General features: G+C 46.8%; 1 protein-coding gene across 2 annotated transcripts in view; it reads right to left on the reverse strand.

Moving 5' to 3' along the window:
• The window catches only part of SSH2 (slingshot protein phosphatase 2), a 182,665-nt gene that overhangs the window by 46,664 nt on the left and 111,398 nt on the right, over positions 1-24,603 (reverse strand). For both annotated transcript variants that reach the window (XM_058163969.1, XM_058163968.1), the window contains 2 exons: positions 4,395-4,498; positions 1,753-1,817 (listed from right to left, as the gene is read on the reverse strand). In XM_058163969.1, the coding sequence (XP_058019952.1) occupies positions 1,753-1,817; positions 4,395-4,498 (169 nt within the window). The remainder of the gene's footprint in view (positions 1-1,752; positions 1,818-4,394; positions 4,499-24,603) is intronic.

A 24,603-nucleotide genomic window follows, 5' to 3' on the forward strand; every position in this document is an offset into this window, starting at 1 on the left:
ATCGTTCCCATCACCCATCTCTTTCCACTTATGACTGTTGCTTGTATCCTTACGATTTATATTGATATTGACTGTTTCCTGATTGCTTATTTGTACCCTATGACTATCATTAAGTACTCTTTTAACAGAATAACAGAATTGGAAGGGCCCTTGGAGATCTTCTAGTCCAACCCCCTGCTCAAGCAGGAGACCTGAATATCATTTCTGACAAATGGCTGTCCAATCTCTTCTTGAAAACCTCCAATGATGAAGCATTCACAATTTCTGGAGGCAAGCTGTTCCACTGGTTAATTGTCCTCACTGTTAGGAAATTACTCCATAGTTCTAGATTGTTTTTCCCCCTGATTAGTTTTCCTTCCTTCCTTTCCTTCCTTCCTCCCTCCCTCCCTTCTAGCACTGATGATGTTACCTACTTGGGTCATGAAACGCCTGCAAGAAAACATCCAAGCTCAGAGAGCACCAAGAGCCCCAACCCTCCTTCCTTCCTTCCTTCCTTCCTTCCTTCCTTCCTTCCTTCCTTCCTTCCTTCCTTCCTTCCTTCCTTCCTTCCTCTCTGCTTCCCTATCATTTTCCCTTTTTCTCTTTCCTTCCTTTTCTCTCATCCTTCCCTCCTGTCTCCTTCTCTCTTTTTTCCCCATCGTTTTCCCTTTCTTTCTCTTCTTCCTTCCTTCCTTCCTTCCTTCCTTCTTTCCTCTTCCTTCCTTTTCTCTGTCTCCTGCCTTCTTTCTCTTTTTCTTCCTCTCCTTCCTTTTCTTCCTCCCTTCCTCCCTCTCCCTTCTTACTAGAATCACAGAATCCTAGGGTCAAAAGGGGCCTTGAAGGCCTTCTAGTCCAGTCCCCTGCCCAAGCAAGAGACCCCAGACCGTTTCAGACAAATAGTTCTGCAATCTTTTCTCAAAAACCTCTAGGAGAAGGGAGTCCGATCGTGTCCCTGAGCTGCCCATCCACTCCGTGTCCCGGCCACCACCCAAGCGAGCAATCCCAAGTGGCCGCCGCCTGACCTCCTCGGCAGGCTAAATTTAGTGCTGGATAAAGGGAAGGCATTGTCTTGTGCCCTGGCACCCCTCGCCCTGCTCAGAGAAGGCGGGGTTCACCGAAATCACCCCCCAAGTACAAGGCACAAAGGAACCACTGTTGTAGCTGAACAATGACTGGTCAGCCGGCTGGGAGCTGGCTGCTGGGTGCCGGCTGGAGGCATTAGCCAGTCTAGGAGGACCAAGCGTGTCCTCTTTGCTCAGTGTTGGGGTTCCAAGAGGATTTGGACCAGGGGTGAAATCCAGCAGGTTCTGACAGGTTCTGGAGAACCGGCTGCGGAAATTTTGAGTAGTTCAGGGAACTGGTAGTAAAAATTCTGACTGGCCCTGCCCCCATCTATTCTCTGCCTCCAGAGTCCCAGCTGATCAGGAGGAAGTGAGGATTTTACAGTATCCTTCACCTGGAGAGGGGAGGGAATGGAGATTTTGCAGTATCCTTCCCCTGGAGTGGGGGTGGGAATGGAGATTTTGCAATATCCTTCCCCTGCCATGCCCACCAAGCCACGCCCCAAAAAATTCCACCACAGATTCGGACCCCTTCTCTGGGGGATTATGGGAGCTGGAGTCCACACCACCTCTTAAAGTCGCCATCATTTGGAAAAAGGATGAGGCATCGCAGAACATCGTATGGAACGTGAAAAAGAGGACTGAGGTTTTGGGGAACGGGGATGGGGACGGGGGGGTGGAGGTCCAGAATGGTTGTTCGAGGGAGACCTACCAGTCGGATGTAATCTTCAGGTCGCAGGATCATGAACATGGCTTGGAGGTGTTGCTGAAGGTCACCTGAAGCGGAGAGAAAAAAAGGATCAGAGAGGGATATTTCTCCTCCTTCGGCCACGCAGCTCTTCCTCTAAACCAGGGGTCTCCAACCTGGGCAACTTTAAGCCTGGAGGACTTCAACTCCAGGCTTAAAGTTGCCCAAGTTGGAGACCCCTGCTCTAAACCTCACCCTCTTATTCTGGGGACCCGGAGGCCAAGAACCAGTGGTGGGATTCAGCCAGTTCGCACCACTTCGGGAGAACCGGTTGTTAACTTTCTGAGCAGTTTGGCAAACTGGTTGTTGGAAGAAATCATTAGGGCAGAGAACCGGTTGTTAAATTACTTGAATCCCATCACTGCCAAGGACCCTAAATCTAGGGTATCCCCCCCACCCCCCCCAAAAAAAACCTAAACAGTTTAGCTAGGCAAGAATGCAGGAATCTAGCAAGCTTCAGAGCGTTCTCAGCCAAACTACTTCAGTGGGCATTCTCACAACCCAATAGGCTTGGTTGGTTTCGGGGTTTATGGTGCTGCCTGAATAGAATAGGTTTGATCATGAGCCTTCAAAGGCAGGGGTCTGTGACCCATGGGCCATGGTACCGTGCCGTCGAGGAACCGAGCCATGGAAGCCCAGCAAAGCTGCATCTGCACAGGATGTAGATAGTGTGGGGAACCCATCTTTCTCCCTTCCCCCCGCCCAAGTCCACGGGAAAACGGTCTTTCGGGAAAACGGTCCACGGTGAGAAAAAGGTTGGGGAACAAAGCTCCCTTTTCTTTTATACTTTGTTTAGGGAAAATCCTAACTTCTAATGGATCGCGGTTGGCTGAAAGATGGGCAGCTATTCATAATAATATAGTACCGTAATAAAATAAAGTAAAAAATAAAATAGGGAGGAAGGAAGGAAGGAAGGAAGGAAGGAAGGAAGGATGACAGCAACAAGCTCTCTGCAATGAAGCTTCCCACCTGGCCTATTAATTCTATGGAAGGAAGGAAGGAAGGAAGGAAGGAAGGAAGGAAGGAAGGAAGGAAGGAAGGAAGGAAGAGAAGGGAGGAAGAGAAGGGAGGAAGGAAGGAAGGAAGGAAGGATGGAAGGAAGAAGGGAAGGACAGAGGGAGGGAGGGAAATAGAGATGGGAGGGTTAATGAAAGGGAAGGGAAAGGGAGGGGAAGGGAAGGGAAGGAAGAAAGGAAATAGAGATGGGAAGGTTAATGGAAGGGAGGGGAAGGAAGGAAGGAAGGAAGGAAGGAAGGAAGGGAGGAAGGGAGGGAGGGAGAAAGGAAGGAAGGAAGGAAGGAAGGAGGAGGGCGACTGTGGGGTCCTTGTTGCTCTCTGAGCTTGTTTCTTTTCTTGCAGATGTCTCATGACCCAACTAGGTAACGTTATCAGGGAAGGAAGGAAGGAAGGAAGGGAGGGAGGGAGGGAGGGAGGGAGGAAGGGAGGGACAGGAAAATGGGAATGGTGGGAGGAAGGAAGGGAGAGAAGAAGGAAGGAAGGAAAAGGAAAGGAAAACGGGAATGGTGGGAGAAAAGGAAGGAGGGAGGAAGGAAGAAATAGGAAGAGAAAGGAGGGAAGAGGAGGACATCAGCAGGATCAGAAAGTATGGAAAGAAACAAAAGGAAAAGGAGAAAGAGAAGAACAAATGATACGAGAGAATGAAGGAAGGAAGGAAGGAAGGAATTAAAGGTCTTCAGCCCATGTGCTGTGTTCCTTTCCTTGCTTTATTTACTCATGTATTAAATTTATATGCTGCCCATCTGACCGTCAATCCACTCTTGATGTGGCTCAGAGGTTGCCGGAGCTTCTGGGATAAGCCCACCTCCCGCTGGCCCCTTTTCCCTCCTCAACCCCATCACGGTGGGTAAGGCACCCCAGAGGAAAAGGCCTGTAGCTGTACACCAAGGCCACTTTTTATTTATTTATTTATTTATTTATTTAGTCACAACAATATATGTAACTATCATACAGAAAGGTTATATAGTATATAAAGGTATAGAAGAAAAGAAAAACAATAGGACAGGAACGGTAGGCACGTTTGTGCGCTTATGCACGCCCCTTATGGTCCTCTTAGGAATGGGGTGAGGTCAATAGTAGAAAGTTTTTGGTTAAAGCTTTGGGGATTATGGGAAGAGACCACAGAGTCAGGTAAAGTATTCCAAGCACTGATGATTCTGTTGCAGAAGTCATATTTCCTGCAATCTAGATTAAAGCGGTTAACATTAAGTTTAAATCTATTGGTTGCCCTTGTATTATTGCAACTAAAGCTGAAGTAGTCTTTGACAGGAAGGACATTACAATAGATGATTCTGTGAGTTAAACTTAGGTCTTGTCGAAGGCGACGGAGTTCCAAGTTTTCTAAGCCTAGGATTTCAAGTCTAGTGGGATAAGGTATTTTGTTGTTTACAGAGGAATGGAGAACTCTTCTTGTAAAATATTTCTGGACACGTTCAATTGTATTGATGTCAGAGATGTGGTGAGGGTTCCAAACAGGCGAGCTGTATTCTAGAATTGGTCTAGCAAATGTTTTATATGCTCTGGGAGGGGGCAACAATCCCGTGCATGCAGGATCCGTGGGGAACGGAGGGGAGGGGGGACCCCCTTACCTGCGTGCTTGTTCCGCCGGTGGTTGACCCTGGGGGTGGAGGACCCATTTCCGCGGGGCAGGAAGAGGGCAGCGCCTTTGACCGTGAGAAAGCTTTCGCTGATGCTGCAAGAGAAAGAGAGCAAAAGGAAGTGAGAAGGGCAGAAGAGTGGGGGGGGGGGTGCAAAAGGAATGCGGGGGGGGAGGGGAGGGGAAGCCATCCTCTTGATGACAAGATGTGGGGGGAGGAAGCACCCAAGGACCCATCGTCCCTCCCTTCTGCCCCCACCAAAGGGGAAGGACACAGCTCAAGGGCCCCTTTGCTTTGGGCGAAAGGGAAGGAAAACAGGGCCTCGGCTTGCAAGAGTAGCAAGAGTTGGAAGGGTCCCTGGAGGGCATCTAGTCCAACCCCATGCTCTCGCAGGAGGATACCTATACTATTTCTGTAGGGGGGGGGAAGAAGGGGGGGAGGGAGGAAGAATGGGGGAGAAGATGGGAATGAGAGGGAGGGAGGGAAATGGGAAGGGGGAACAGGGGAAGGAGATGGGAAAGAGAGGAAAAGAGGGAAGGAGGGAGGGAGGGAGGGAAGGAGGGAGGAGGAATAGAGAAAGAGATGGGAATCGGAATGGGAATGAAAAGGAGGGAGAGAGGAAGGGAGGGAGGGAGGAAGTAGGAACAGGGAAGATGGGAATGAGAGGAAGGAAGGGAGGAAGGAAGATGGAGGAGATGGGAAGGGGGAACAGGAAAGGAGAGGGGAAAGAGAGGAAGAGAGGGAAGGAGGGAGGAGGAATAGAGAAAGATGGGAATCGGAATGGAAATGAAAAGGAGGGAGAGAGGAAGGGAGGGAGGGAGGAAGTAGGAACAGGGAAGAAGATGGGAATGAGAGGAAGGAAGGGAGGAAGGAAGGAAGGAAGGAAGGAAGGAAGATGGAGGAGATGGGAAGGGGGAACAGGAAAGGAGAGGGGAAAGAGAGGAAGAGAGGGAAGGAGGGAGGAGGAATAGAGAAGATGGGAATCGGAATGGAAATGAAAAGGAGGGAGAGAGGAAGGGAGGGAGGGAGGAAGTAGGAACAGGGAAGAAGATGGGAATGAGAGGAAGGAAGGGAGGAAGGAAGGAAGGAAGGAAGGAAGGAAGGAAGGAAGGAAGGAAGGAAGATGGAGGAGATGGGAAGGGGGAACAGGAAAGGAGAGGGGAAAGAGAGGAAGAGAGGGAAGGAGGGAGGAGGAATAGAGAAAGATGGGAATCGGAATGGAAATGAAAAGGAGGGAGAGAGGAAGGAGGAGGAGGAAGTAGGAAGAGGGAAGAAGATGGGAATGAGAGGAAGGAAGGGAGGGAGGAAGGAAGGAAGGAAGATGGAGGAGATGGGAAGGGGGAACAGGAAAGGAGAGGGGAAAGAGAGGAAGAGAGGGAAGGAGGGAGGAGGAATAGAGAAAGATGGGAATCGGAATGGAAATGAAAAGGAGGGAGAGAGGAAGGGAGGGAGGGAGGAAGTAGGAACAGGGAAGAAGATGGGAATGAGAGGAAGGAAGGAAGGAAGGAAGATGGAGGAGATGGGAAGGGGGAACAGGAAAGGAGAGGTGAAAGAGAGGAAGAGAGGGAAGGAGGGAGGGAAGGAGGGAGGAGGAATAGAGAAAGATGGGAATCGGAATGGGAATGAAAAGGAGGGAGAGAGGAAGGGAGGGAGGGAAGAAGTAGAAACAGGGAAGAAGATGGGAATGAGAGGAAGGAAGGGAGGAAGGAAGGAAGATGGAGGAAATGGGAAGGGGGAACAGGAAAGGAGATGGGAAAGAGAGGAAGAGAAAGAGGGAGGGAGGGAGGAAGGAAGGAAGGAAGGGGAGGAGATGGGAAAGAGAGGAATAGAGGAGGGAGGAAGGAAAAGAAGGGAACGAAGGAAGGAAGGAAGGGAGGGAGGAGGTGGGAAAGAGAGGAATAGAGGAGGGAGGAAGGAAAAGAAGGGAACGAAGGAAGGAAGGAAGGGAGGGAGGAGGTGGGAAAGAGAGGAATAGAGGAGGGAGGGAGGGAGGAAGGAAGGAAGGAAGGAAGACTGCAGCATGGATCCTTCTTGCCTTGAATGACAACCTGCTGAGGGCCCCTCCCTTCTAGTCCAACCGTCTGTCCAAGCCAAGGCGATGCTTCTCCAGCATCTAAGTGGCAGACAGCTGCCCGGTTTACCCACGGAGGTTCCTGCTCCATCACCCATCATCCCCAGCTCATACAGCAGGGTCCTGGATTAGTCAAAACTGATTTACGGAATCTTTTTTCCCCCCAGGGCAATTGCAAATGTCCCAAAAGGAAGCAGCAATTTTTTTCAGGAAGGTTGATAAAATGAGGTCAAAGCAAATTTAAAATAAAAATAAAAATCAAATCAGCCAGATGCCCCTTTGAAGGCTCTGCCTCATACAGAGATCAACATTTTGTGAGTCCGGGAGAGTTTTGTTCGATTTTTAAGGTGTTCACACTTTTCGATTTTTGGTTTTCCACGAACGCTGCCCGGCGGGCATTGCGAGGACCCACGTTTTTGCAATTTGGGAACAGAAAAATTTCTCACGCAAACAACGCCAAGCTAATTTTTGTCAGTCTTCTGAAAAATAATTCCTCAAAACAAAAAAAACAAAACAGCCAACAAAACAACACAAGACTTCCCAAATGCACACATTTTAAACAAAACAAGACTGCATCTGTCCGGAAATTCATCACTTCTGGACTACATCTGTGGTTAAAGCGTCTCTGATTTTTCTTATGCAAAAGCACAGAGGCTTGTTTTGAGAAAAAAAACCACAACTTTTTAAATGCATTTTTCAGAACAGGGCAAACCGCAAACCACAACCTGCAAACCAAACCAGCTCCTTGCTTTAAAAAAATAAAAACTCATATATTATATCTATTTTATTCCCTTCGCAGGCAAAAATCTTTTTTTGTTCTCTTTATGCAAGATTTAAGGAAATTAATGGAAACAGACCTGGGGGGGAAAAAATTGGAACTTTTATGTTATAGAATAGAATAGAATAGAATAGAATTTTTATTTTATTTTTTATTTATTTTATTTTATTTTTATTATATATGTCGATGGTAGCATGATTACTTTATGCATAAAAATGGAAGGACGCTTCGATCCTCACAATGAGTGCAAAAGTTGATGGAGTTTGCAGAGAGGGCTTAACTGACTGCTTTGATCAAAGGAAAAAAAAATACAAATATTTTTATTACTACTTGGAAACAGCTTCTGGACTTTGTGCTCGAGGTGAGGTTTGATTTTGGGTTTTACCGATCAAATAGATTTGTTGGTATGGAAATGGCTAGTTTACACTACTCTGGAAAAGTAAAAAGTTGAGGTTTAATTGCTATTATCTTATTCTACAGCACCAAAAAGGAGTCAGAAGTCAAAGCTTTTTATTTCTTTTTTCCCTTCCTTCTTTTTACTATCGTTTGTTTTCGTGGTTTTTTTTTTAATTTATTTGAATTTATATCCCGCCCTTCTCCGAAGACTCAGGGCGGCTTACATTGTGTAAAGCAATACGATGTATTTTGTAGTTTCTATCATCAACTGATAAAAAAGGACAATTTTAAAGCTTTGGGAGTTGAGGTGCACAAAATTCTACCGTGGAAGGAAGTTGGGAATTAACTTTGAACGTGTCTTTTATCTCTGCTACCCATTTTTAGCCCGACGGCTCCTTTTAAACCTCCAATAAAAGCATAAAAACGTCTAATCGATAACTTAATAAGAACACAACAAGGAGAGGATCCTGCACCTTTTATGACAGTGGTGCATTTTCGGTGTTTGGAAGTTGCAAACACAAATGTTGACTTTCCACGTCATAAAACCCTCGGGGGAATTTGGAAAGGCCGGCTTTATGCAAAGCTCCGGGCAGGCAGCCCAGAATCAAAGATATCTTCTAACTTGTGTCCGAGCGAAAGTCTCTGCTTTGAACCATAGGCGCTCCTCGACTTATGACTGCAACTTGGGACCAGAATTTCCGCTGTTAAACAAGGCAGCTATTAAAGGAGTCGTAATACTGGCTGGGGAATTCTGGGAGTTGAAGTCCACTCCTCTTATATATACTGCACCCGTGTATATACTCGTGTATACTGCACGAATCAAGAAGAGGGCCGTGAAAATATTTACAGACCCCTCGCATCCAGGACATAAACTGTTTCAACTCCTACCCTCAAAACGACGCTATAGAGCACCGCACACCAGAACAACTAGACACAAGAACAGTTTTTTCCCAAAGGCCATCACTCTGCTAAACAAATAATTCCCTCAACACTGTCAAACTATTTACTAAGACTGTATTACTCTTTTCATCCTTCCTATTACGGGTACCTATCTCCTCCCACTTATGACTATAACCACGTTGCTTATATCTTTACAATTTATAGTTTTGTTTCCTGTATGATTTGATTGCTGACTTAGTATCCTCTGTCACTAAGTGTTGTATCTTACCTATCTCCTCCCACTCATGACTAATAACCTTCTTGCTTGTATTTTTACGATTTATATTGTTCTGTTTCTTTCCTAGTACGATTTGATTGCTTATTAGTAACCTATGACTATCACTAAGTCTTTTTTATTCTTGATGAATGTATTTTATTCTCCTTAGGTACACCGAGAGCCTATGCAGCAAAGACAAATTCCTTGTGTGTGCAATCACACTTGGCCAATAAAGAATTCTATTCTATTCTATTCTATTCTATTCTATTCTATTCTATTCTATTCTATTCTATTCTATTCTATTCTATTCTATTCAATGCTATGCTATGCTATGCTATGCTATGCTATGCTATGCTATCATGCTGGCTGGGGAATTCTGGGAGTGGAAGCTCACCCCTCTTAAAGTATGCTGGCTAGGGAATTCTGGGACTTGAAGTCCACTCCTCTTAAAGCATGTTTCCTTGGGGATTCTGGGAGTTGAAAACCAGTTATGTTAAAGTTGCCAAGATTGGAAAACCCTGACCCACATGTCCAGATGTTGTCCAGCAGACCTCTCACCTGCCATTTAGTACTTGACCACTGCTTTTCAGAAATTCCTTGAGGTTCCCCCTTCCGGAGCCTGTATCCCTCTCACTTCGAACCGTAAAATTCATGCCCTATTCATCCGTTGCATGTGGACGGCCGGACACCGTATCAACCGACCCTCGGACGCTTCTTCCCATCCTCTCCAGCTGCCCTGCACACTTAAAAACCTCTTTTTTTCCTTGCTCAACAGCCTCTGAAAGGCTAATTTGATCCTGTAAGACCGAGGGCAACTAGATCTCTCTTAAGAATGTGGAAAAACAGACCCATCGGTGTAGAAGGAGGCAGGAAAACAGCCGGGGAGATGAGATCGAATTGAACCCAACAAGCCAGAAAAACAGCAGGTTGGTGAAACCTCACATAGAAAACCTGAGGCACTGAACACAGAGGGCATAACTGGAAATGGACTGTCGCAAGAGAAGTTAGAACATAGAATGATAGAGCTGGAAGGGACCTTGGAGGTCTTCTAGTCCAACCCCCTGATTGAGCAGGAGTCCAGTCCCTTCTTGAAAGCCTCCAGTGATTGAGCATTCGCAACTTCTGGAGGCAAGCAGTTCCACTGATTAATTGTTCTAACTGTCAGGAACTTTCTCCTTCATTCCAGGTTGCTTCTCTCCTTGCTTAGTTTCCATCCGTTGCTTCTTCTCCTGCCTTCAGGTGCTTTGGAGAATAATTTGAGCCCCTCTCTTCTTTGGGGCAGCCCCTCAGATACTGGAAGACTGATATCATGTCCCCCCTAATTCTTCTTTTCTCTAGACTGGCCAAACCCAAATCCTGCCACCGTTCTTCATATATTTTAGTTTCCAGGCCTTTGATCACATTAGTTGCTCTTCTCTGCACTTTTTTTCCAAAGTCTCAACATCTTTTCTGTAATGTGGGGACCAAAAATGGATACAGCCTTCCAGGTGTGGCCTTATTAAGGTTTTATAGAGCGGTGCTAATACTTCACGTGATTTTTCTCCTTGCTTCTCGGTTGCACAGGTCTCCTGTGTGAGCAGGGAGTTGGACTAGATGACCTCCAAGGTCCCTTCCAACTCTGTTACTGTCATAGCTTCTCTCCTGGATGAGTTTGTCTCTTGTCCTGCCTTCAGGTGCTTTGGAGAACAAGTGTACCCTCTCTTCAACCCCTGAGATATTGGAAGACTGCTATCATGTCTCCCCTAGTCCTTCTCTTCATTAAACTAGACGTACCCAGTTCCTGCAACCGTTCTTCACATGTTTTAGCCTCCAGTCCCTTAATCCTCTTTGTTGCTCTTCTCTGCACTCTTTCCACAGACTCAACGTTGCAGAAAATATAGTTGCAGAAACAGAGTTTGGGAAGAAGGAAGAGGAACAAGGCGACCTGGCTTGTAGGTCAAGAAGTCATACCTCTATGCAAATCTCAGCCTTTCTATCCCTTTCCTCCACAGATAAGGCTGGGTGTAAACATAAGAGCAGGCTTCCAAAAAAAGCAAAATACTTTGCCAACAGAAACAGGCCCCTTATATTGTAGTGTTTTGGCTCTCCTGGACGGAGAGAATCTTGCAACGTAAAATTGCAGAGCACTTTACAACAGGGGTTGCCAACCATGGCAACTTTAAGACTTGTGGCCTTCAACTCCCAGAATTCCCCAGCCAGCTTTGCTTGAAGACTTGTGGCCTTCAACTCCCAGAATTCCCCAGCCAGCTTTGCTTGAGGACTTGTGGATGTCAATCTGTTGTTTCTTGTCCTGCTTTCAGGTGCTTTGGAGAATAGCTTGACTCCCAAATCTTCTTTGTGGCAACCCCTGAGATATTGGAAGACTGCTGTCATGTCTCCCCTAGTCCTTCTTTCCATTAAACTAGACATACCCAGTTCCTGCAACCGTTCTTCATATGTTTTAGCCTCCAGTCCCCTAATCCTCTTTGTTGCTCTTCTCTGCACTCTTTCCAGAGTCTCAACATCTTTTTCACATCGTGGTGACCAAAACTGGATGCTGTATTCCAAGTGTGGCCTTTAAAGGTAAAGGTAAAGGTTCCCCTTGCAACATATGTGCTAGTTGTTCCCGACTCTATTTATTTTATTTATTTATTTTATTAGATTTTTATACCGCCCTTCTCCCGAAGGACTCAGGCTCTAGGGGGTGCTGCTCATCTCCGTTTCAAAGCCGAAGAGCCAGCGCTGCCCGAAGACGTCTCCATGGTCATGTGGCTGGCATGACTCAATGCCAAAGGTGCACGGAAGGCTGTTACCTTCCCACCAAAGGTGGTCCCTGTTTTTCTCCTTGCATTTTTTATGTGCTTTCGGACTGCTAGGTTGTAACAGGAGCCCAGCCCATTACACGGCAGTAGGATAACATTTATATATATATATATATAGGTAACACACTTGGTAAGTGTGGCCTCACCAAGGCCTTATAAAGTGGTATTAAGTGATTTTGATTCTCTCCCTCTGTTGATGCAGCCCAGAACTGTGTTGGCTTTTTTGGCAGGGTGCTGCACACTGCTGGCTCATATCTAAATGGTTGTCCACTAGGATTCCAAGATCCCTCTCACAGTTGCTATTATTGAGCAAGGTACCACATATTCGGTACTGGTGCATTTTGTTTTTTTGGCCTAAATGTAGAACCTTACTTTTTTCACTGTTGAATTTCATTTTGTTAGATAGCGCCCAATGTTCAAGTCTGTCAAGATCTTTCTGTAATTTGAGCCTATCTTCTGGAGTGTTGGCTATTCCTGCCAGCTTGGTGTCATCTGCAGATTTGACGAGTTCCCCATCTATCCCCTCGTCCAAGTCATTGATGAAGATGTTGAAGAGTCCTGGGCCTAAAACAGAGCCTTGGGGTACTCCACTGCATACTTCCCTCCATGTGGATGTAGTTCCGTTGAGGACTACACGTTGAGTGCGGTTGGTCAGCCAGTTACGAATCCATCTCTATTCTATTCTATTCTATTCTATTCTATTCTATTCTATTCTATTCTATTCTATTCTATGTTCTAGTCTGTCAAGACCCTTCTGTATCCTGAGCCTATCTTCTGGAGTGTTGGCTATTCCTGCCAGCTTGGTGTCATCTGCAAATTTGATGAGTTCCCCATCTATCCCCTCGTCCAAGTCATTGATGAAGATGTTGAAGAGTACTGGGCCTAAAACAGAGCCTTGGGGTACTCCACTGCATACTTCCCTCCATGTGGATGTAGTTCCGTTGAGGACTACACGTTGAGTGCGGTTGGTCAGCCAGTTACGAATCCATCTCTATTCTATTCTATTCTATTCTATTCTATTCTATTCTATTCTATTCTATTCTATTCTATTCTATTCTATTCTATTCTATGTTCTAGTCTGTCAAGACCCTTCTGTATCCTGAGCCTATCTTCTGGAGTGTTGGCTATTCCTGCCAGCTTGGTGTCATCTGCAGATTTGATGAGTTCCCCATCTATCCCCTCGTCCAAGTCATTGATGAAGATGTTGAAGAGTCCTGGGCCTAAAACAGAGCCTTGGGGTACTCCACTGCATACTTCCCTCCATGTGGATGTAGTTCCGTTGAGGACTACACGTCGAGTGCGGTTGGTCAGCCAGTTATGAATCCATCTCTATTCTATTCTATTCTATTCTATTCTATTCTATTCTATTCTATTCTATTCTAGTCTAGTCTAGTCTAGTCTAGTCTATTCTATTCTATGTTCTAGTCTGTCAAGACCCTTCTATATCCTGAGCCTATCTTCTGGAGTGTTGGCTATTCCTGCCAGCTTGGTGTCATCTGCAGATTTGATGAGTTCCCCATCTATCCCCTCGTCCAAGTCATACTACCCGTAACCCTCCGCACGGCTTCCTTCCGGCAGACCCGAGAACGGGACGTTGTGTTTGTGCCTCTCAGACCAACGTCAGGGAAGGAGGCTTACTTTGTTCTGCATCATCGGTCACACACACACACACACACACACGAATTGGGGCTCCGATGATTGTATAAACAACACACATCAAAGAGAAAGCCGGCGAAGAAGGCAGGATGGGGCAAGAGACGGAGCAAAGGTTGTCAGAGGGGAAGTGAGAAGGAGAGGTTGCGTCACTGCTGAGCAGAGAACGAACAGGGGGAAGTGGGGCTTTCTGGGAAGGGAAGTCCAGCCCCACACATTGGGGGAGGGCTGAGGAGGGGCAAAGTTGGGTGGTTTGGCATAAACAGAGGCAGATGACCCAAAAGGGGGGGGCACTCCTACCCTCAAAACGACGCTATAGAGCACTGCACACCAGAACAACTAGACACAAGAACAGTTTTTTCCCGAAGGCCATCACTCTGCTAAACAAATAATTCCCTCAACACTGTCAGACTATTTACTGAATCTGCACTACTATTAATCGTCTCATCGTTCCCATCACCCATCTCTTTCCACTTATGACTGTATGACTAGAACTTGTTGCTGGCAATCCTTATGATTTATATTGATATATTGACCATCAATTGTGTTGTAAATGTTGTACCTTGATGAAGGTATCTTTTCTTTTATGTACACTGAGAGCATCTGCACCAAGACAAATTCCTTGTGTGTCCAATCACACTTGGCCAATAAAAAATTCTATTCTATTCTATTCATTGCAGGAACATTTTCCCCCCCCTTCGGTACGAAATCTGGGCAAATAATCTGCCCTCCAAAAAAGCAATGAAACTTCTATACAGGTGGTCCTCGAGTTATAACCGCCACGGAGAGCCAACGGTTTCTGTCGGTGGTCGAGACGTTTGTGGAACGAGTTTGGCCTCCCCACCCCCCCACATTTTAAGACCTTTTTTGCCTCCGTTGTTAAGTTGAATCACTGCTGTCGGTCAGTTAGCAACCATGTCAGAAGGTCGCAAAAAGGGGATGGCGGGACCACTGCGACCGTCATAAATGTGAACCGGTTGCCGAGCGGCTGAATTTTGATCACGTTTTGACGACAGGGCTGTTGCGACCATCGTTAAGTGTGACACATCACTTTTTTTTCAGTGCCATTGTCATTTCGAACCGTCACTAAAGGAACCGTCACTAATGCAACGCCTAGAGCTGGCTGGGGAATTCTGGGAGTTGAAGTCCGCCAGGCTTAAGGTGGCCCAGGTTGGAGACCCCTGCCCTAGAAGTTGTTTCAGACCAACCTAGAAGTACTCCGAAAAGTGAAATTTAGACCAGGGGTCTCCAACCTGGGCAACTTTAAGCCTGGCGGACTTCAACTCCTGGATGGACGGCTGTCCTTTGATGAACATCTGGTGGCCGTCTCCAGGAGGGCCTTTTACCAAGCTCGCTTGGTCCGCCAGTTGCGTCCCTTCCTTGACCGGGATGCCTTATGCACGGTCACTCACACTCTGGTTACATCTAGGTTGGATTACTGCAATGCTCTCTACATGGGGCTGCCTTTGAGGTGCACCCGGAGGCTGCAGTTAGTCCAGAATGCGGCTGCGCGAGTAGTAACGGGAGCCGCTCGTGGCTCCCACGTAACACCACTACTCCGTAGCCTGCACTGGCTTCCTGTGGTTTTCCGGGTGCGCTTCAAGATTTTGGTTACCACCTTTAAAGCGCTCCATGGCTTAGGACCCGGGTACTTACGAGACCGCCTGCTGTTACCTTATGCCTCCCACCGACCCGTACGCTCTCACAGAGAGGGTCTCCTCAGGGTGCTGTCTGCCAAACAGTGTCGGCTGGCGGCCCCCAGGAGCAGGGCCTTCTCTGTGGGGGCACCGACACTCTGGAACGAGCTTCCCCCTGGGTTACGTCAAGTGCCTGATCTTCGGACCTTCCGTCGTGAGCTAAAAACACACCTATTTATTCAAGCGGGACTGGCATAATAGTGTCAAATTTTAATTCGGGGTTTTATTAATATTTTTAAAATTTTAAAACTAAATTTTAATTATCAGCCTTTTTGTAATTTGCTAGGTTTTAAATGTTTTAATTTGTATATATTTCGTGTTTTATCTTGGCTGTACACCGCCCTGAGTCCTTCGGGAGAAGGGCGGTATAAAAATTTAATAAATAATAATAAATAATAATAATAACTCCCAGAATTCCCCAGGCTGCATAGCAAGAATTACAGCACATCCTCGACTTACAACAACCCATTTAGTGACCGTTCAAAAATTACAACAGCGCTGAAAAAAGGGAGTGATGACAAGTTTTTCACACTTATGACCGTTGCAGACTCCCCATGGTGACCAGATCAAAATTTTGCAGGCCAAAAACGCAAGTCTTGGGGCCCAGGGCCAAAATAAAAGAGACACCCCCTCCAAAAAAAAAACACCTGCACCCCCAAAATAAAGAGGGACACTGGCTTCAGGGGGGAGCTACAGGTTCTTTCCCTGCTGAAGACAATTCTGTCCTCGACTTTACGACCGCAAATTGAGCCCAAAGTTCCTGCCGCTAAAGCGAAGCCTTCGTTAAGAGAGTTTTGCCTCGTTTTACGGCCTTTCCTGGTGTGGTTGTTAAGCGAGTCACTGTAGTTATTATGTCGGTCACATGGTTGTTAAGTGAACCATGGATTTCCCCATTGACTTTGCCTGTTTAAAAGGTCGCAAAAGGGGATACTGGGAACCCTGCGACCGTCATAAATATGAGTCCGTTGTCTTATATTTATGCTGCAAGGGTCATAAATGCGAGAAACGGTCTTTTTTAGTGCTGTTGTAACTTTGAACGGTCACTAAATGAACTGTTATAAGTCGAGGATTAGCTGTAATTTTTTTGGGGGGGGGAGTTTTCAGGGGTCTTTTTTTATGTCGGACCCCGGGAGCAAGCCAGGCTCCTTGATTTGGTGCGCAAGAGCTTTCCTGGCTAAGTAGGTGGTTATTATTTATTATTATTTTATTATTTATTAAATTTTGATACCGCCCTTCTCCCGAAAGACTCAGGGCGGTGTACAGCCGGAGATAAAATACAAGATATGTACAATTAAAACAAATTAAAACATAGCAAAATTACAAAAACGGCTAATAATTAAAATTAAATTTAAAATATTTAAGAATATTAATAAAACCCCAATTTAAGGTCCCTTCCAGCTCTGTGAATTCTATCCTCAACGTGGGCGAAAGAGGAGGCGGGCAGGCCCTTTTCGCTTGTTAACCTGGACACACCTGGGTGTTGTTGGCAGGAGTCGCGCAAGAGGAAATCTCTCAACAACCCACAAAAGAAATCACAACAAAGAGGCCTGTGACGTCAAAGGCTTCTGCCCCCAGCGGTGGAAGGGAAGGAAAGCCGGATTTTCCAACCGACAGCCAGGTTTCAAAGAAAAAAGAGCTCAACCATTGTTGTTTTTTTACAATGGGTTCTCCCTCAAAGCTACTCATTGCCTTTGGCGTCTATGAATGGGGCTGGAACAGTGCCCCCACCCCGGGGGGGGGGGTAAATATGGGAGATTATGCAAGAAGCAAAGGATGGAAACTCATCAAGGAGAGAAGCAACCTGGAATTAAGGAGAAACTTCCTAAGAGTGAGGACAATTAACCATTTAATTGTTGATGATAACCAATTAATTATTTGTGCAGGACTGGACTAGGATTTTAAATTTTAAATTTGGTTTTAATGGGGCTTTTATTATTCTATTGGGGTTTTAATATTCGGCTGTATTTAATAAGTTTTTTAATTGGGGTTTTAACTTGTATTTATGTATATTTTACGTGGCTGTTAACCGCCCTGAGTCCCTCGGGAGATAGGGCGGTATATAAATATGATTAAATAAATAAATAAATAAATAAATAAACTTATTTCGTCTTGCTGGACTCGCTTAAATTTTATATTATTAAATTGATTTATGGGTTTTTAAAAAATTTTTAGCAACTTTTAGTGGGAATATTTTTATCTATAAGTAGCCAAATTAAATAGGTTTTTTAAGGGTTGTTTTTAGTTTTGTACTGTTGTTTTCTTTCTGTATTTTACTTGTGGCTGTACACCGCCCTGAGTCCTTCGGGAGAAGGGCGGTCTATAAATAAAAATATTATTATTATTATTATTATTATTATTATTATTATTATTATTATTATTATTATTATTATTATTATTATTATTATTAAACCAGTGGAACAACTGGCCACCAGAAGTTGTGGATGCTCCCTCACTGGAGGTTTTCAAGAAGAGACTGGGCAGCCACTTGACTGAAATGGTATTGGATGAACTGCTTCAATTGGGGGTTGGACTAGATGACCTCAAAGATCTTCCTTCCTTCCTTCCTTCCTTCCTTCCTTCCTTCCTTCCTTCCTTCCTTCCTTCCATTCCTTCCTTCCTTCCATTCCTTCCAACTTTCACCATCTCTGGAGGTTTTCAAGAAGAGATTGGATAGCCACTTGTCGGAACTGGAATGGGGTCTCCTGCTTGAGCAAGGGGTTGGACTAGAAGACCTCCGAGGTCCCATCCAGCCCTATTTTGATTGATTGGTAGATCCCATTGAAATGAGAAAATGAGAAAGAAATAAAGAGGAAGAGGAATCTGGGGGCCGATGAAACGGACACCGCCCCCCCCCCGAACCCTTCCCCGGAAACCTGATTTACAGATAGTCCTCGACTTATGACCCAATTTTGCTAAGCAAGACAGGTAAGGGAGTTCTCCCCCATTTTACAACCTTTTCTTGCCGCAGTTGTTAAGTGAACCCCTGCAGCTGTTAAATTAGTCACCCGGTCGTTAAGTCAGTCTGGATTCCCCACCGACTTTGCCTGACAGAAGGTCGCGAAAGGGGACCACCGGAAACACCACCACCGTCATAAATACGAGTCAGTTGTCAAGTGCCTGAATTCTGATCACGTGACTGGGGTGGTGGTGGTGGAAATGCTGCAACGGTCGCTAAGCGTGCAAAACGGTCCTAAGTCCCCTTTTGCAGTCCCGTTCTAACTTCAAACGGTCACTAAACAAAGGGTTGTAAGTCGAGGACCAGCTGTAGCTGGCACCCCTGCAGAAAAGGCCACCCCCACAACTGGTTGCCGTTCCCTTCACGGGCAAAGCCAAGGGTGGGGGGGGGTGAAACCTAAGACGACGCAGGTGAGGTGAGGTGGGCTGGGGGCAGGAGATGGGGGGCTGTGTTCCATCTGGGGCCTTGTTAGCTTTTCCTTCCTTCCGGGTGGCTGACAATCACAAGCTGCAATGGTAACACAACCCAGCAAGAACAGGAGCTAACAAGCCGCGGGAGTAGGGGAGGGGGAGGAAAGGGGGCTCCTTTGGGATCCAGGCTGAGAAGTGGGGGGGGGAGAAAATGTACCCCAAAAGATGGGGAGGAAGGAGTTTTGCAGACCGTACAGTGAAGCAAAGAGACGGCCACTTAGGTCTAGAGACGAAGGCTGGAAACCAGGCGACTGCAAGTTCTAGTCCCGTCTTAGCCATGGAACCCTTGCTGGGTGACTTTGGGCCAATCACCAGGTGACTGGGAGTTCTAGCGCCGCCCCTTCCTCCCCACCCCACCCCGCTGGGTGACTTTAGGCCAAATCACTGGAAGGTGGTGAGTTCTAGTCCGACTTTTAGGCATGAAAGCCGGCTAGGTGACTTTGGGCCAATAATCAGGCGCCCGGGAGTTCTAGTCCCACTTTGGACATGAAAGCTTGGCTGGGTGACTTTGGGCCACTCCCTCTCTCTCAGCCTAACCCGCTTCACAGGGTTGTTGTTGTGGGGAAAGGAGGAGGATGTGTGTTTGCCACCTTGAGTTATTTATAGAAGTAATTTAAAAAGTGGGAGGGGAAGAAAGGAAGGAAGGAAAGAAGGAAGAAGGAGGGACGGAGGGAGGAAGGAAGAAAAGGAGGAGGAAGTTAAGGAAGGAAGGAGGGGAAGAAATGAAGGGAGGAAAGAATAGAATAGAATAGAATAGAATTTTATTGGCCAAGTGTGATTGGACACACAAGGATTTTGTCTTGGTGCATATGCTCTCAGTGTACATAAAAGAAAAGATACGTTCATCAAGGTACAACATTTACAACACAATTGATGATCAATATATCAATATAAATCATAAGGATTGCCAGCAACAAGTTATAGTCATACAGTCATAAGTGGAAAGAGATTGGTGATGGGAACTATGAAACGATTAATAGTAGTGCAGATTCAGTAAATAGTCTGACAGTGTTGAGGGAATTATTAAGAAAGAAGGGAGGAAGTGAGAAGGAAGGAACGAAGAAAGAAAAGAAGAAAAGCCGGGGGAAGCGAAGGAAGGAAGCATGATGGAGGGAGGGAGGGGGAAGGAAGGAAGGAAGGAAGGAAGGAAGGAAGGAAGGAAGGAAACAAGCAAGCAGGGGGAAATAAGGAAGGAAGGAGGGGAAGAAATGAAGGAAGGAAAGAAAGAAGAAAGGAAGGTAGGAAAGAAGGAGGGGTGATGGAGGTAGGGAGGAAGTGAGAAGGAAGAAAAGGTGGGTGAAGGAAGGAAGGAAAGGAAGGAAGGAGGGGGAAATAAGGAAGGGAGAAGGGAGGGAGATGGAAGGATGGAAAGAAGGTGGGAGGGTGAAGGAAGGAAGTGTAAAGGAGAGAGGGAGGGAGGGGGAAGGAAGGAAGGAAGGAAAGGAAGAAAGGAAGGAAAGAAGGAGGGGGAAATAAGGAAGGAGGGAGGGAGATGGATGGAAGGAAGGAAGGAGAGAGCCCCAGAGGGTCTTGGCCAGGCTTTGTGGCTGGTCTCCTTCTGACTGACCGCTGGACTTTGGGCAGCTGCCCTTCCGGCCCTGGCTGTGCTCAAGAGGCGCCACTGATAAGAAGAAAGAAGATACAACTGCTCCTTGGAGGAGGAGGAGGAGGAGGAGGAGGAGGGAAAGGGCAGCTGCTACTCCAAGCAGAGCCACCCCTCTCCCCAAGACCCCCACCGAAGAGACTTCCAAGGGGAAAATATCTTCAAGGGTTGCCCCACGTGGCCGGCCTCCTCTGCGGTCACCAAGATACCGCCGGGTTGCCACGTGGAGTTGCCACGGAGCGCCCTCCAGCTGAGCAAAAATGTGGCAGGCCGCGGGCATCGCTGAGCACTTCACACCCAAGTCCCCAGGCTCTTCCGATGCGACAGGGAGTCCTCGACTTACGACCACAACGTGAGCCCAACATTCCCGTCGCTAAGCGAGACAGTCGCTAAGCGAGCTCTGTCCCATTTTACAACCTTTCTTGCCGCCGTTATTAGCAGTAGCCAGGAAGACTTAAGACTTCCTACTCATTTTAGCGACCTCGGGAGGAGAGATTCGAACCCCTGGCAGTGGGCAGCATTAGCCTGCAAGGCAGACTAATTCCGTATTGTAATCCTCCACTTACGACCAAAATTGAGCCCAAAATTTCCATCGCTAAGCCAGACGTTTGTTAAGTGAGTTTTGCCCCGTTTTACAACCTTTCTTGCCACGGTTGTTAAGCGAACCGCTGCAGTTGATAGCTTAGTAACCTGGTCGTTAAGTGAAACCTGGCTTCCCCCTGGGCTTTGCTCGTCAGGAGGTCGCAAAAGGGGACCACGGGACCTCAGGGCACTGAAACCGTCATAAAAACGAGTCAGTGGCCAATTTTGATCACGTGACCATGGAGGACGGTACAACAGTTGTACGTGCCAAAAACGGCCCTACGTCACATATTTTAGTGCCGTCGTAACTTTGAAGAGTCACTAAATGAAGCATTGTAACTGGAGGACTATCTATACGATGCAGGAGATAACTTTGAGGGGGGGGGGGCGGAAACCCTCTAACCTGGACTCTTTCTCCACCCAGACACCCCCACCCCAAAAAAAAAGACTCAAAGAGAGTTGTTGTTGTTGTTGGGTTTTGTTCCCAGCCGTTGTGAGTCACTGGGGGGGCCGATTTGTGTAACACGAGTGTCAGGATTACCGGCTGGAAAACCACAAATGCCTCTTAAATCCCCAAAGGACCAAGCAGATCCTCCCACCCACCCCCTCTAATTCCACAGGACTGTTATGAGGCTTTTTTTATTTTAAAGGGCAGGGGGCAAGAAATCAAAGCCCCCCCCCCGACTGAAACCCCCCCCCCAAATCTAGAGCCGGCCCTTCTCGCAGGGGAGATGATAAGCCGGTATCTTTTGCAAGCTTTCCCGATGAGAAAATAGAGATATTAAGGAAGAGGCCCTGCCTTTAAGAGCCAGAGAAAGGGGAGCAGAGGGTGGGGGTGAGGGGACTCCCCCTTTTCGTAGTTTTCACTGCAGAGGCATCTCATCCCGTGGATGAGAAAAGTGGGAGGGGGAGTTCAAGCCTTCATGGACCAGGGTTCAAGAGGGGCATCGGCCTATGGCCAAGTCAGAGAAGAAGGAGGAGGAGGAGGAGGCAGGAAGTCTGGTGGGGGAGGGAGGGAGGGAGGAAGAAAGAGCAGGGGAGCAAAGGAAGGAGGATGGAGGGGTGGAAGGAGAAGGAAGAAAGGAGGGAGGGAGGAGGAGGAGGGAGGAAGAGGGGAGAATGGAAGGAAAGAAGGAGAAGGAAGGAGGAGGGAGGAAGAAAAGAGAAGGAGGAAGGAAGGAGGAAGGAGAGGGAGGAAAGAAGGAAGGAAGGAGAAGGAAGGGGTGGGAGGAAGGAGGAGAGGCAGGAAGTCAGGAGGGAGGGAGAGGGGGAGGGAAGGAAGGAGGGATGGAAGAGAAGGAGGGACGGGAGGAAGGAGAGAGGGAAGGAAGGAAGGAAGAAGGAAGTGGTGGGAGGAAGGAAGGAAGGAGAGGCAGGAAGTCAGGAGGGAGGGAGGGAGGATGGGGAGGAAGGAAGGAAGGAAGTCAAAGGGGGAGGGGAGGAGGGAGAAAGGGAGGGAAGTGGGGAAGGAAAGAAAAAAACGAAGGGAAGAGAAGCAGAACCATAAAGAATAAATAACTCAAGACCGCAGAATAAACAACTTTCTCCTATATTTAGTTAGGCTCCAATTCCGGCTGGAGCAGTGACCCAACTGTCCTTTTCCTACCCAGCCAGAAACTACATTTCCCAGAATCCCCTGCGCAGCCCCGAACAGTGAGAATCCATTCGGGATCCCAGATCCAGCCCCACTTCCAGGTAGTCCTTGACTTATAACAACCGTTCGTTCTGTGACCACTCGAAATTACAACAGCACTGAAGAAAACCAGTGACTTATTCTTCACACTTACGACCGTCGCAGCCATCCCCACGGGTCACGGGACCAAAATTTGCCCGTTGGGCAACTGACTCATATTTATGATGGTCACGGCGTCCGGGGGGGGGAGGGGGGGTGTCCCCTTCTGACACGCCACTTCAATAGGGAAGCTACATTCACTTCACCATCGAGTTATTCACTAAACAGCTGCAGCGATTCACTTAACAGTGGTGGCCAGAAAGGTCGTAAAACAGGGCAAAGCCCATTTAGCCCCTGTCTAATACAGCAATCGGCTCGACGGCGGTCGTAACCTGAGGACTCCCTAAGATCTTGCAAGAAGAGGTTTCCGTTTTCAAAAAAACAAAACAAATTCCGATGTCCAGCCGGATCAGAAGCTACGTTTCCTTCTTTTGGGAAGGTCTCTGCTCCCCAAACTTTCTCCCCTAGATTCAGGGCACCCCATCCCGGCTGGTTCTGTGTGCAGTTGTGCAAACACAACCTGTGTTGTAGCAACGGTGGGGCAGCAACGGAAGGGCAACCGGGAGACACAGGTGGAGACCAAGAATAGAATAGGGTGGCTTTTGGCAGGAAGAGGAGGAGGAGGAGGAGGAGGAGGAGGAGGAAGGGGTATCTGAAGCTGGGGGGGGGATGGACAAGGTGGGGGAGGCTGGTCACAGCATCATCGGGGAGGGGGCCACAAGGCCAGACATGGGCAAAGCAACGCTGTGACCCATAAGGAGCTGAAAGGAGTCAAATAGGTGCTCTCCTATGCTTCTCAAGGGAGCATGGCAACCGGAAGATAGTAGGACTTCAACTCCCAGAATTCCCCAGCCAGCACAGCTGGCTGGGAATTCTGGGAGTTGTCCTACTATCTTCAAGTAGGTTGGGTTGAGAGACAAGACAGCTGCCAGCCTTCCTGCCTTTCCTTCCTTCCGCTTCCCTATCATTTTCCCTTTCTTTCTTTGCTTTCTCCTTCCTTTCTTCCTTTTCTCGCCTTCATCTCCTTCCCTCCTCCTACTTTTCTTCTCAACATTTTCCCTTTTGCTCCTTCCTTCCCTTCTCTCCTGCTTTCTCTCCTGCCTTTCTTCCTTCTCATTTTCTTTCTCTCCTTCCTTCCTTTTCTTTTGTCTCCTGCCTTCCTTCTCATTTTCTTTCTCTCTTCCTTCCTTCCTTCCTTCCTTTCTCTTCTTCCTTTCTCTTTGTCTCCTGCCTTCCTTCCTTCTCATTTTCTTTTCTCCTTCCTTCCTTTCTCTTCCTTCCATTTCTCTTTGTCTCCTGTCTGCCTTCCTTCCTTCTCATTTTCTTTTTCTCCTTTCTTCCTTTTCTCTTTGTCTCCTCCCTTCTCATTTTCTTTCTCTTCTTTCTCTTTCTCTCCTTCCTTCCTTTCTCTTCCTTTTCTTTGTCTGCTGCCTTCCTTCCTTCTCATTTTCTTTCTCTCCTTAATTCCTTCCTTCCGTTCTCATTTCCTTTTCTCTTTGTCTCCTGTCTTCCTTCCTTCCTCATTTTCTTTCTCTGTCTTCCTCTCCTTCCTCCCTCCCTCCCTCCCTCCCTTCTAGAATCACAGAATCCTAGGGCCAGAAGAGACCCTGAAGGCTTTCTAATCCAACCCCCTGCTCAAGCAAGAGACCCTATATATCATTTCAGACAAATAGTTCTGCAGTCTTTTCTTAAAAACCTCCCGTTTAAAACCTCCCTCTAGGATCCTGATATCCAAGCGAAATGTTGGAGGTGTGATTGTGATGACGCTACATATTTTCATATTTGGTGGACTTGCAAGAAAATTAAGGCCTTTTGGATAAGAATTTGGTGGATTATTCAAAATGTACTGAAGAAGAAGATAAAGTTCCTGCCGCAATTTTTCCTTTTGGGAATTATAACGGATTGTACAGGGATTGAGACTAAATTGATTCTGAATTTAATAACAGCAGCAAGACTGTTGATTGGACAATACTGGAAGAAAGAAGAGGTACCTACAATAGAAGAATGGATACTGAAAGGCATTAATTTGGCTGAGATGGCTAAAATCTCAGCTTTTTTAAAAGACAATACGCAGGAAAGATATTTAATTGAATGGAAAAAATGGATTGATTATCTACAAAACAGATATCAGATTAAGAAATATCAGATTGCCTTTGAATAATTAGCAAGTATTATTTTATGTAATGGGGGGGGGTTGGGAGATGAAAAGATTTGGATGAGGTTAATTGGATTAGAAGGGAAAATGTTATTCTATGTTTGATTTATGTATAACAATACCTTGTGATTGACCCGGGAAGGGGGGGGG

The sequence above is a fragment of the Ahaetulla prasina genome, chromosome 1 (assembly GCF_028640845.1).
Source record: "Ahaetulla prasina isolate Xishuangbanna chromosome 1, ASM2864084v1, whole genome shotgun sequence".
Taxonomy (NCBI): Eukaryota; Metazoa; Chordata; class Lepidosauria; order Squamata; family Colubridae; genus Ahaetulla; species Ahaetulla prasina.